General features: G+C 46.2%; 1 protein-coding gene across 1 annotated transcript in view; it reads right to left on the bottom strand.

Annotated features, from left to right (window-relative positions):
* arhgap10 (Rho GTPase activating protein 10) overlaps positions 1–13,562 on the bottom strand; it is a 46,241-nt gene extending 32,679 nt beyond the window's left edge. The window contains exon 1 of the mRNA XM_076033069.1: positions 12,926–13,562. Coding sequence (XP_075889184.1) covers positions 12,926–13,079 — 154 coding nt within the window. The 5' untranslated portion in view covers positions 13,080–13,562. The remainder of the gene's footprint in view (positions 1–12,925) is intronic.
* Positions 13,563–13,731: the final 169 nt, after the last annotated feature.

Genomic DNA, 13,731 nt, shown 5'->3' with positions numbered 1-13,731 from the left:
ATATAATGTCTTTATAACACTATTGCAATCATCTAAATTCATTCCCAGCTGCTGAAAACATACAGTGGGATCCCGTTAACTAAAGTGAATGACTCAACATCATGAAGTCTCTCCTCCATGAATGAGAATTAACACTGTTCCGATTTAGTCCTCTCTCCGCTACAGCTGTGCACATGATTTAAAAAAAGTCTGAGCGCAGATTGAGGAGATTCCCGGGGAAGAGTCTCTGACCCGTGACGGTCCCCTAGGAAGCATGACAGAATGCAAGCAGGGTATTTTAGGACTGGAGCTATGAGCAGCACACCGAGGGGCTCTTGTGTCATTAGAGTTGCCGGATGGCTGGGAACCCACTAGGAAACTAGCAAAGACCCACGGACAGACTTTCTGACAGCGCCGAGAGTCTCTGTGGCTGCTTGAAAGGAAGCCCACAACTGGGTGGAAAAATGAAAGCACTTCTCTCGTTTTTGTCAAGTCAGCAAGCAAGTTGACGTTTGGAAAGACTTCCTGTTTTCCGTTAACTTAAGAAGGGCTAGATACTCGGTGGTGGTGGTGGTGGTGGTGGTGGTGGTGGGGGGGGGGGGGGGGGGGGGGGGGGCGGGGGTAAAATGCAATTAATATAATGTGATTTTAAACCATTTCCAGAATCCATTTCCAGACCAGTCTGTAAACTCTTTAGACATGCTGATGGGGATAATATGTTCAAATCAGCATGTTAAAACGTAATATGTTGCCCAACATGAAACAGGAACTGGCTCGTCTACGATTAATATTGACTACTGTCAGACGTAACAAGTTTACGGTAATGGCTTCAGCCTCATTAGGGTGAAATTACTGTGTTTGTGTGTGCGCCTGGGAGGACAAGACATTGCCTCACTCGGTTTAAGGTGGGAGTGCTGCAGAGAAACCTGCCATACGCCTCGCAGAGGCTCCTCAAGGTATGGAAACAACAGACCAAGGAACCAAAACGTCTCCAATCAGGATTCCTCACCATTTCTTGCTTCTTTAAAAAGAAAATCCAGAAATTGTTTTAATCTACATATGTATGTATGTGTGTACATATGTATCTATCTATGTATGTATCCATTCATTAATCTATCCATCCATCTATCTCTCTATCCATTCATCCGTCCATCCATCTATCTATCAAGCATGGATCTCAAACTGCAGTAGCTAGACATTAGCAGGAACAATACATCATTTAGATGAAAAGATAATTGTCGGATCATCAATCCACCCTGCTGTGTGTTTAGCCGGACAGCTCTGTCTGCTCTCGCGCTTTCAGCACTGTTTGTACGCATGCTATGGATTAAACCTGCACAGGGGCTCAAAGCCCAAACATGTGAGAGATGTTGGAAAATATCTGCCTCGGCCTGGCACTAAGTGCTTCTGCCTCAATTGTTTATTTCAAGCAGTTTGAAAAAACCCTCTGCTGCCGCTGGTTGCTAGTCGCTGGTTGCTGGTTGCGTTCGAGCTCAGCACCTCAAATCTTTACAACTCCAACGCACACAGAGCAAACAACCACCTCCGCTCGATTCCCCCCATGGCTGATTTGTCACTGGCAGGAAGCAAAAAGGATGCAAACTAACAATGGTGCCGCTTCTGTATCAGAGTATTGACAATTGTTGGGTCTTGGAGTGGGTCTTTATTTAGCACGTAAAGGAAACCCTTCTCTCTTTTTGTTGTGGGATCGTCACGTGTTGTGCGAAGGAAAATTAGCGCCAAAGGAAATGTATGCAGCGCCGTAAGCGAGCTCCAGGCAGAATCAATAGTCAAATTCAACACTTTGGCTTCCCCGCGGCAAACGCAGAGAATGCATTCCAAAAATCTGAAGCAACACAAAAGGATTCATGCATTGTTTACGCCGTTAACGGGCTTACTCCTTGGCTCATTGGAACCCGCCAGACACTGCACAGGCCCGACGTGGGCTCGCGAAGACTGCAGAGGGTCTGTGTTTGTCCTTTCCCTAGATACCAAATTGGCATTGTAAACTAAAAAAAAGGGCACTGCCCAAACAACAGAGCGACGCTCTGACAAACAACAGCAACAATAGCGGCAGAGTGCGAAATTTCCCGGGCCTGGATGCGCCTTTGAAAGCTGCGCTGGGGCTGAAATGAGAAAAGGATGGAAATGAGGCGGCATTTCTCATTATTGCAGGCGTACAATGGTACGTATTGTAAAGAGGGAAAGTCATAATAGTAGCTGTGGATGGAAAGTTTGTGTTCTTTGATAAATGTTGCAATACTGTACAAAACGAACAATGAATGCACTATGAGCGGCCACACTACGGCAACACATAAATATCAGCGGGGTGTGAAAAACCCGCTGAACCGCCACGCTAGAGTACAGCTTACGAGGGCTATTTGCAAAATAAACGCCTGGCTAATGTTAGCCCCGTGGGTAATTATTTTGTTAGCATACAAACAAGCAGAGTAAAAGTCGACGTCAGCTTAAATCTTGACTATAATGCGTGTGTGTGTGTGTGTGTGTGTGTGTGAAGGACTCTGGGACATTGCAATAGTCCCAGAGTCCATGCAATGCGCCCGCTCACAGGTGGATCCAATCAGCACCTGACTGCTGAGGCGTCTAATTAGTGCCATTTTCCTCTTTATTGACACAGGTGTGTTTCCCAGGAAACTGTGCCAGCTGAAATGGTGGTTTGAAAACACAATTTTTAAAAAATAAGACGTACATAAAACGTAAAGTGGTATTTCAGGTCAAAACAGGCTTTTCTGGAAAACCATAATAGAAACACCAGCTTTTCCTGTATAAGGTGTGTCGGTCGACCGACAGCCAGACATCCTTTGTTGTGACTATTTTTCCAACACAACACAACAATGTGCGACATTGTCGCAACTCGACAGTCCTCAGCTGCCTGTCTGCTGATCCTGACAGCCAGTGTTACAGTGAGCAGGTGACTGCAGGTTGCTGCAGTCTGCAGCGCTCCGGCCTCTGGATCAGTCTGGTAGAGGAATGTGTGGAAGATGAGTGCTGCTATCTTTTAAAGTCCAGCTTTAAACCTTATACAAAGGCAATTTTAGAGGTTGGAAGCCGGGCTGTTTGACTGGTGAGGTCATTCACTGCCTAGTATCACACAGGCCTTGCTCCCCGTTTTCGGCTTTGCTTTGGGTTTATATTGTCATATCCATATTCCAACTTTGTACACTGAATTTTTCACATTTATTGCCAGAATAATGTGGAACATACAACCACATTGACCTACATTGTGTTGTTTTTTTTTTTATCATTATGTTCTTATGTTTTGTTTTGAGAAGTTGTTTTTTACTGAATGTTCCATCAGAAATATCAGAAACATCGGTTGTTGTTATTCACTGACCTTTAGAGTACAGGCTGACTGACGGTCAGTTGTTGCACTCAAATGAAGGTGGAACACACAAGAACGCAGAGTGGAAAGTTGCCCCGCTCCTCCACAGTGAAAACATGTTTTGACAACATTACACTGAACTCTGACACGCCATTCCTGAGCCATAACCCACTACATTGTGTGCAAGTGTGTAGGTGCGTATGTGTCGTAAAATATTTAAAAATCCTGATGGTTAGTATGTCAGTAGCTGTCACAACACTTGATATATCAATTGAGTAGAATTTTAATTATCATTTTTGCAGGAGCTGCACTGCATTTTATTCCAAATTCCTTTTCTTTTCCATTTCTATTTCCAACTGTCTGCCTGCGTCTGCTTTTAAGTATGGCCCACATCTCATATCTGCACACACACACACACACACACACACACACACACACACACACACACACACACACACACACACACACACACACACACACACACACACACGCGCTTGAACTTTGCTTGCAGTTCAAACAACCTGCTCCGACCCTTAAAAGGAAGCAGGATGGCACCGAACGAGGGAGGGAAACAATGCTTCACAACAGACAAGGGCAAAATCCCCAATAAAGCTACAGGTGTGACGTCTTAAAGGGGCTAATAGAGGCACGCAGGGCAACGCTGTAAGGTATTTTAAGGCAGAGCAGACATGAGAATGCTCTTATGGAGGTCTGGTGCACGAGCACGCCTCCGCAGTCTTGATTAGCATGTGTGACCGCGCCATTAAAATGCAACACCGCCTCAATGCCGATGATGTACCAGGGGCAGGGTAGATCTGATCCACCTGCTTTGACCAGAAGTCAACAGATGTCCGACTCATATATGATCCCTCACAGGATACAGGAAGTAAAACCCTTGACGTGGTGGCAACAAAAACAGACTTTTATTACAGCATGAAGCTTTTTAGATACACACACTTCAAACTGAGCACCCTAGAAGTATGAACGAGGAACTTGTGTTTGAGTTGTTTTCTTTGCTAGACTATACTTCTCTATGGGCATTTTAAATCTTTATTTGCGTAGCTTCCCAATTTGGGATCAATAAAGTACATCTACGTACTCTCTGTTTTCCCTGTGCCCTGCCAGTAATGGAAAACTACCTTTCATGCCTGTATTTTAGGTTGTTTTCTTAATACATTTATTCTGTGTTCACTTACATCAGGCTAAATTATTACACCTGTGTCCAGGGAGAGACTACATAATATAATTTTATCTCTTTAGTCTCTCTGAGAACGAGTGTTTTTTCTACTTCCTTGAATCTTATTTGTCAAACACACTGTGACCGTGCGCTGATGTCATAGTTGGAAGAGATGATCAGCGACGCTCATGGAGAGGAAGTGAAGGATCAAGCGTCGATCCTGCCTCAGAAACACACAAGTGTCTATAAACTGTTCCAGTCCCACTTGGCCCTCGACTATTGCCTGCTGTTGGAACGTGGAGGGTAACGTCTGCCTCGCTGGTCACTGTGGACCACGACTCCCACAAGCATGATGTCAACGAGTTGGATCTGCAGGGTTTTTTGTTTTTTTTATCAGAGCCATATGTGAGCGCGGCGCACAAATCAGCCCCATAATGCAATCTGATTACAAAGGCTGCCTGCCCGTTTAAGTCATCTTTAGGGCGGACAGCTTGTATGTATGAGGCCCGGCTGTGTGTGTGTGTGTGTGTACTTCATTACATAAGACACGAGGAATTAATGTTATCCAGTTACATGAAGCTCTGGCACTGGAATGGCAGGAGGCAACTATCAGGAGAAGAAGAAGAAGCAGAAGAAGAAGCAAAAGAAGAAGAAGACAAAAAGAAACTGAAGAAAAAGAAAAAGAAAATGAAAAAGAAGAAAAAGAAGAAGAAGAAGAAAAAGTGGAGTGGTCGTGTTCCTGCGCACCGTCGACGATGCAGATCAAGTTGACGCAATCAGCGGCACCATAAACAAAGGTGTTGAATAAATGGCCTGTGAAACAGATTGGAGCTGTACCTGTGGTCTTCCAGGAAACATTACAAGATAGAACTCTCTCTCTCTCTCTCTCTCTCTCTCTCTCTCTCTCTCTCCCTCTCTCCCCCCCCCCCCCCCCCCACCACACACACACACACACACACACACACACACACACACACACACACACACACACACACACACACACACACGAGTCTGAGGCAAAGGCTTCTCCCGCTTTTTGCCTTTTAAAGAAAGGCATTTCGGAGCAAACCTGGGAACTGTCAAACTTGGCTAGTTTTCTCTGCAGAAAGCCAGAGACCCCAGACAACTAACTGGCTGCAGAGCGTGAGTCATACGGACCCCACCTCATGTTTTGCAACAAGAAAAGGCATTGAGCGTACAAAACCGCTGGCTCGCTCATGAGACTCGGGGGTGTGGGAGGAAAACCGAAAGATGAGAGTCGGGGCCGGAGGGGCGAGCTGCACCACAGACCGCCGAGTCTTCTGCCTGATACCTTCTTTCACAAGTGCAACAGACGTCAGAAAGAGCGTCAGCTAACTTTCATTCTCTCGGTGTTACGTAAGCTACGACTAGCTGCCAGCGTAGCCCTGCCGTGTTGACAAAGAGGCTACATTTTGGTTAATTCTGAGGGACTGATGCTGGAACTTTGGATTTGAACATTGGTTACGTTTTAAGGCGACGTCTCTAAAAATAACAAATAAAAATTGCAATAACGTTACAGACGGGCAAGCTGAAAGTTGCTGTGGTGTCTGACAAAGGCTCAAGAGACACAGAAACACAAAGTCGTGGGTCAACCTTGGTATTTGCTGAAAAAAAATCTTCCTCCAGATGTAACAGTGAACCTTTTCATATGGACCCAAACAAGTTTTGCTTCAATCTTATGGAACAAGCAAAGCTTAATACTATACAACAAAAAAACTCATCAAAATAAATAAAGATAAATAAAAAAGGCATGCATCTCATGCGTCTTCTGATTTTAATTTCATTTTAATTTTAATTCTAACATAAACATAAACATAAAACATTAACATAAAAGAACAACAATAAACCAATTAAGTCATTACAATATCCTTCCATGAATGACCTGTGCTGCTTGACACGGCAAAATACCAGCAGAGCATCCTGGGATGTGTAGTATTAGCAGTACATGTGCGGCGGGCGAGCTCTAGTAGTGATTTTGTGCCTCTGGGCCAAATATAATGACACTGATGGCCAAATTTGGGCCGCGGGCCAGAGTTTGACACCCATGCACGCGGGCATTATAAAAAAAATAGGGGGGGGGGGACTGATGCTAGCACATAACTCTGATTTGCGCCACCAGTTTCTGAAACAATAATTCACTAGAGAAAAAAAACACACAAAAAACAGTCCGGCCAGCCGTGCACACACAACAATTTACACTCCCTCGGCCTGATTTCCTCTCGCCGTGCGTCCGAAGCAGGAAACTTCTATCCGCTGCTGCCACAAAACCTTTCCACAAAACAAACCGGGCCGACGTACGACTGAGTCAAAGTTCAGCAGCTGAAGATGTCCGCAGTGTATTGGCTGGCGCCCGGCGGAGGCCTGTTTATTATGGTTCCTCCGCCCTCATCAGATGTGCCAGCCGGGTCAGAGCCGGCCCGGTGCAGAGCCTCCGAGCGGCCGCACCGCTTCCTGTTCTGCTCACTTTTCCCACTTTTCCAGCCTGAGTGACGGCCCAGCGCTCGGCTCCCACCTTTGACCTTGGCTTCCCCTCCCTCCCTCCCCTCTCCCTCCTCCTAATCTCTCTTACCTCACATTCCCTGCCAGTGCACATGCATTACCTCATTTGTGACTTCCTGATACTCAAAACAAGGCAGCAGGGTGAGGCCGAACCGTTACTTGTGCTGCTGATCAGATATCAGTATCCCACTGCTGAGCTGGAGTGAGGTTGAAGTATGTTATGATTTTAAAGGTTCTGCATTATGCTTTGATAATGATAATGCATATCAAAGCCTGCAGGTGAAAGGAGAAAAGCCTACACCAGAGTTTCTCAACTGGTGGGTCGCGGCTTCGTGGGCAGTCGCCCCCGCCTCCATTTCCCTTTTGGTTTTATGAAAAGATAGATAGATCGATAGATAGATCGATAGATCCGAAACAGGTTCTCATTATACAAGCAGAGACCATTCTACGCCTCGCCTTGTGGTTGTGTTTGTTGTTGTTCCCTTCCAAACAGGAGAAAGGTCCAGTAAAACATCGGGTGTAGCAGGAAGATAGCCCGAAGGTTTTGGCAAAAGACTTTAACCAGATATAAAATCAGAATATATAGAATATACAGAATAAAATCATTACTTTTGAGGGGCAGCTGATCATGCAAAAGGTGCTTCACAGGCCCAATATTGTTCTTCAAAGCACCACCAGGCTGCACACTAACGCGTTTATGCCAGTCACCTTGTCTTTCCGCACATGCACACGGGTTCCTCCCACATGACTCCACGTCTTGCGCTAATGCCGTTTTAATGAAAGATTGGGATGTGGGTCTTTGGCAGAAAGAGTAATGTGATTACAGGGAGCCGCGGTGAGCCAAGACACACCGCAGCAGACTCGTCTTTGGCCTGTGCGTCAAGCCCAGCCGGTCAAGGATAGAAAATAAAAAAAAAAAATACTTCGGCAGCACACAGGAGGCCGCAAGCAGAACTGAGAGTGAAGGGGAGAAAAAGATTATTTTCCTTTATTAGCCAATTGATGGAGTTGCCAGAGGAAGTGTGGCGGCGGAACAGACTGAGTGACCCGGCTGTGACGTGGTCCTACTTCATCTCGACACGCAGGAAGGCACATGGTGCAAATAACAAGGGTGTGGAGGGGAGGGGGGCGACAGCCAGAACTCCAGAAATGCAGACTTGATCTTTTTCTACGGAGCCATTAAGAAATCAGCGCGCTCGCAAACAAAGCGGGGTGGCGCAGAGGGTAGAGACAGGACACGGATCCTGTGGAGGAAACCCTCCCAAACAGAAGCACATCTGCCTGCTGCTCCTCCACTGGGCACTTCCATGTCACCCTCCTCCCACCCTGCCATCGAGCTTCCTCTCAGAACCAAGGTCTTTCCGTAGCGAGATATCCTCCCGGCACTGCGGGCGGCGGGGGAGTCACCCAGAGGCTGCGAGGGATTGTCCAAACAACAAATCAGTTCAGGGTCAAATCAAGAGCACAGCGTTTCATCCAGGATGGGCCTTTTTTGTAATATCCAATGCTCAATTAATCTCCACGAATGCACCGTTGAAGGTCGGAGCCTGGAGACAAACTCATGGACTCGAGACAACCAGGACCACCCTCTCCACCACACACTGGACAGACAGCGGAGCGTCTTCTCCAAGAGACTGAGGCAGCTGCCTTGTCTGAAGGAAGGCATCAGGAGATGCATCCTGCCGAGAGCCATTACCCTCTACAACTCAACAGATAGCAATCTGGACATTTTTCCTGGACGCAATGGCAAATAATGCACTAATGGTTTAGAAAACCCTGTCTCTGCACAATTTGACTTGTCTTTTGCACATCTGCTTTGATTGTTTGTTGCACATAGAATGATTGAAGGGTTTCTGTTTACTGTTTTTTTAGTGCTGCAACAGTGTAGTTTCCCAATTTGGGATCAATAAAGTACTATCTATCTATCTATCTATCTATCTATCTATATCATCAATATTAGTTCACACACAATGTTGGGAATAAATGCTACCTCATGCTTTCATGCAACAAATCAGAAACGAGGCAGATGGGAAAAGACAGGAGAGGGAGATAATATTTTTCCCAGGATAGAAGAAGAAGAAGAAGAAGAAGAAGAAGAAGAAGAAGAACCTCAGGCTAACGCTATCCAAGAGCTGTAGATGTACCACGAGGAACCAGAGTGAAGCTGTTATTCCTTCATGATGTGAAACTGATGCTACAGTGGAGATAGCCGCATGCTAACACTGTGGAAACCCACCTTTCTGATTACAGACTTCAGTCCCTCCCTGGCCATTCAACAGCAGCTCAGTGCACTAATGCTAAAAACAAGAACGATGATGAAAAACCAATGAAATTAAGATTTCTTGTGATTAATGTTATGATTTGTTATGGCTCAACAGAGTAGCAGCACTATTACCGACCCATCTCGGCTACTCTGCTAATATATTAGCTAATCTCTTCATTCAATAACAAGGGAGGAAACACATTTTGTAAATAGGACATCTGGATAACACCCAAGCACAGTCGGCTGGCAAGGCGCTATTTTTTTTTTTTAAGCGTGCATATTTTGCAGTGATTATTGCGCAAGTCTTCCAGCGACCGACTGTAGGAAGGATGTTGAAAACCTCTTGAGGGAGCAAAAAAAAAAAAAAAAAAAAATCAAGGTTGGAAAAAAAAAATGGAACAGACATCATTAATGTCAGTGCACGAAATGGTGACCGTGGGTTCCTTCCTGAAACCAAAACCGCAGGGTCGCTTACTCACGCTTGTATTTTCATCGGGAGAAGCCAAACGCGGCCGTCGTGAAAATGAATACGCTTCTTGCAACGCGCTCACTCCTTCAGCCGCCCGTGTAACGTGTGACACGCGTGGACATTGGACACCGTGCATCGGCTTACACCGAAGCAGCTGACTGTGGTGCTGAGTGGACCATCGCCCCAGTAACAGCCTGGCGCAAACAAAAACTTAGGATGAGGAAGTCAACATCCATTTTTTTTTTTAAGAAGCTGATGATTTGCACCATATGAATGCTCAACAAAGCAAAAGAAAAATGTACTAAACCACGAAAAAAAGAAACACCCCCTCTTCCAACGGAGTTCTCTTTCTAATCTCCATAGCAGTTCCTCTTCCACTGTCGACTGAACTGACCTGTGATGACCTCAGGAACTGGATGTGATAGATTATTAATACCACAGCGAATACTTTTGGATAACCTAATGATAAAGCTGCTTTATTTGTTGATAAAACACAACGACAAAGAACACTTCACAGCTTGGCACACATCTAATTCCAAAACAAAGGACACTCCCTCGACCTTTGTCATCCTGTCCACGAGGACGCAGCTACAAACCAACATTGTAAGTAAGTGCAGCAAGGCCGTTTTCCTTAAAAGCAAAAAGAAAGCTAAAAAAAAGTAACAACTTTTGCGTGGACAGACAGCACAGCTGAGCTGCCGTCCGGCATCACAGCACAACACAGTGACAAAAGCCATTCAGAGAGTCAGAGAGATTGTTTCCATGTTTCCAAAAATATGCAGTAAATCACAGACTTTTATGGTCTAAAACACAGCTTTTGTGTGGCTGAAAGGACTAAAAAGCAAAAAAAACACATTTTTATCCTTACACAGCGTACACAGTCAGAAGCTGTAGGTTTACTTTCCTAAAAATCAGCCCAATTCAGAGAGTTTCCCATACTTCACTGCGTCTCCTACTCAAAACACTGATACCCCTGTCTGACGCGCCGCAGCCTGCACACATGCATGTGACATACACCCCCCGCCCCCGAATGTTCCCCTGTACGGCTTTCACTTGATTGTGTGGAGTCCTCGAGCACAAACAAAAAACAAAAAACTGCACTCTTCTCTGTTGCGGTCCATGTTTGCTAAAAGCCTCCTGCTAAATCTGGCAGATGCTTCGGAACCCTGCTGTTAGGCGGCGCGATTACAGTTGTAATTTTGCGGAATCTGATGACAATGGTTACGGCAGAGAGGATGGACTCACTTGCTACGAGTGAAAACCAGGCCGCTCGAGGGGTTCGTATTTATCGGCAGCGCCGCCGCGCTATCCAAGGGTTTCTACCAATCTTTGGCACCTGGCACCACTTTCACCCGAATACCTCCACGCACTTCCAAGACATTATGAAAAGTATGCAGTGTTTGCGCTCCTGCGGGACCTCGAACACCTGCACTTCCAGCATACTTCCAGGATCAAGTCATCTCGTTTTCATGCCGCAAAAAGCAGCGACGTCCGACCAGGGGCAAAAACAAAAACAACTCATGAGTAACGCAGACGTGTGTGTGTTTATCGGTAAGATAATAACTGGTGTTTTCCAGAGCTTCAATGCGCGGTCAGGAATCTGCTTTTGGTGGCCTATAGTGAGAGTCCAAGGTCAAGTTTAGGCCAAGACTGTGCAGGTTGCACAGCATTTTGAAAAACGAAAAAAGAGTCCCCGGGGCCAATTACAAGACGGGAAACGTCTTGTTCGAGAAGTACAAATAAAGCTATATTACAATAAAAAAAACAGAAAAACAATACTTTATTTTTATTTGTCAAGCCAAAATTGTTCTAAATGAGCCTTTTTTGATATTGTCAATCTTAGGCAGACGATTATCCTCCTAAAGTTGGAGTTACTTTTAAAATATATGATGAGACTGCAGTTCATCAAGACATTTCCTTCAATCTTCTGCTGTGTTTACGACAGGGACGGGACAACACGAGTGCTCGCCAAAAGCACGGCTGCAGGGCTTGGTGGCGGCCCAGCGAGGACCAGACCAGGAACGAGCTGGTCTCCAGTTCAATGAAGTGCTAGTGCCGACGTGTGTGTGATTAACAGTGAGCCGGGGGAGAGGAGGGGGCAATCATTCTTGAAATCGCTGGAAATACATCGGTTGATCCATAAGATAATAACTGGTGTTTTCTAAAGCATCAATGAGTGGTTAGGGAATTTGTTTTCAGTGCCTATAGTGACAGTCCAAAGTCAAGTTTAAGCCAAAGCCATGCAGGCTTGACAGCATTTCTAGGAAGAAGTCCAGAGGGACAATTATCAGACTTGCAAATGCACTTTGATTCAGAACAGCACTTAAAAACTATAACAAAGAACATCTGTCTAATGGCCTAAGAGCAGGGGAGGAAAAAACAAGATAGTGTCTTTTACAGCAGTTATATTGACATGAAGCAGAGGGTAAACAAGCGTTTGTTTAGTACAGTGAATCAAGGCTTGGTCACCGAGGAGAAGCCCGGCCTTTTCTGGCTTTTCCGACTCAGCGAAAGTAACACTTTTACAAAACCCTCTGTGTTCATCCCGCTTTTTGGCGGTGAAATGGCTGCTGCGCTGAAACACGTCGATCTGTTGGGGCTGGAAAAACTGAGCAACAAGCCAACAAGCCGGAGGCCTCCAGCTGCTGCTGCTGCAACCAGTCAGGAGATTAAAGCAAATGATGAGCATTTTTCTCTGTCATAAAACACTAGTTAAGTCTCTTTTTTTGATGACTGTGTTGCAGCGTGTGTGTGTGTGTGTGTGTGTGTGTGTGTGTGTGTGTGTGTGCGTGCGTGCGTGCGTGCGTGCGTGTGTGTGTGTGTCAGCACTGAGCACCAGGAGACGAGCCCAACCCACAGGACGAGAGTTCAAGGCAGATAACAATAATTTCGACCGGGCTGCAGTGGGTGTGAGTGGGGGAACACTCAACACTCCCCATGTCGTAGCCGGTCAGTCAAAAGCAAAAGTATCACGTATTTCAGTACGTTCTGACAGTTAGTGCACCCATCATGAATGGGGTAATCCCCCTCTTCCCCACCACACAATACAACACAACACATCCAAATGTTGAGCAGCAAGGCGCAAGTGAGATCAGGTCAACGCCTCTTCCCGGGAGACGAGAAGGTGCAGCAGGAGTCGCGACTTAAAGGATAAACAAGGAATAAACGTCTTACGCTTGGTTGCGTTGATGAGGTTCTTCCCATCTTTGTACAGTTCTTTGATAAACCTGTTGGTTTTGTCCAACTCCGCTTCGTGCGCCTTGATCTTGTCCCTGAAGCCGGGGCTGTCCAGATAGCACTCGCTGAACTCTAGCGGGTGTAGTCCCATTTTCCGCGACAGGGCTGGCAGCGTCCTTCAATAAAGCGGAGAAATGAAAGTAGGGGAAAAAAGGAGAGGGGGGGGAAGCGACGTCCGAAATGACGCTTGACTTTCGAAGCTTCGACGCAACAGGTCGACGCAGTCAAAACGCCGCTTCTTTCGCGGGCACGTCCGAGTGGTCTCGCAGAGGAACCATGGCTACGTCAGGTAGCAGCAGCGGCTAACAGCGGCTAACACGGCAACTTGTGACACGGGGCGCATGGGTGTAGTTCCGCGACTGTCAATTCACGACGACAGAAGTTAACAAATACGGCGGGTCAGGTGTTCATTGGTGAGTCGGTTTACAAAAGTTGTCGGAAGTCCATTATCGCTCTCTCTCTCTCTCTCTCTCTCTCCCTCTCTCCCGCTCTCTCTCTCTCTCCCTCTCTCTCTCGCCGCTCTGTACGGCGCGCCGCTCCACCTAGCCCAGTGACAGATTGAAAAACTCGGCTGACATCTGTGTGCGTGTAGCAAAAACTCTACCAAAGAGTCGTGGTCAAAAGCCAGGGCAGGAGGAGTCAGAACCACACCTTCCGGCTTTGCCCGGTCCCGTGCGTTTGGACCGTAAATGGACTATGCGAGTGATTTCGTTTGTGTAAAAATTCAAACGCATTACCCGTGG

This window comes from Nelusetta ayraudi, unplaced genomic scaffold, assembly GCF_046127955.1.
Source record: "Nelusetta ayraudi isolate G7.1 ecotype Tasmania unplaced genomic scaffold, CSIRO-AGI_Nayr_v1 ptg000004l, whole genome shotgun sequence".
Classification (NCBI taxonomy): Eukaryota; Metazoa; Chordata; class Actinopteri; order Tetraodontiformes; family Monacanthidae; genus Nelusetta; species Nelusetta ayraudi.
This window is presented reverse-complemented; position numbering and strand designations above follow the sequence as displayed.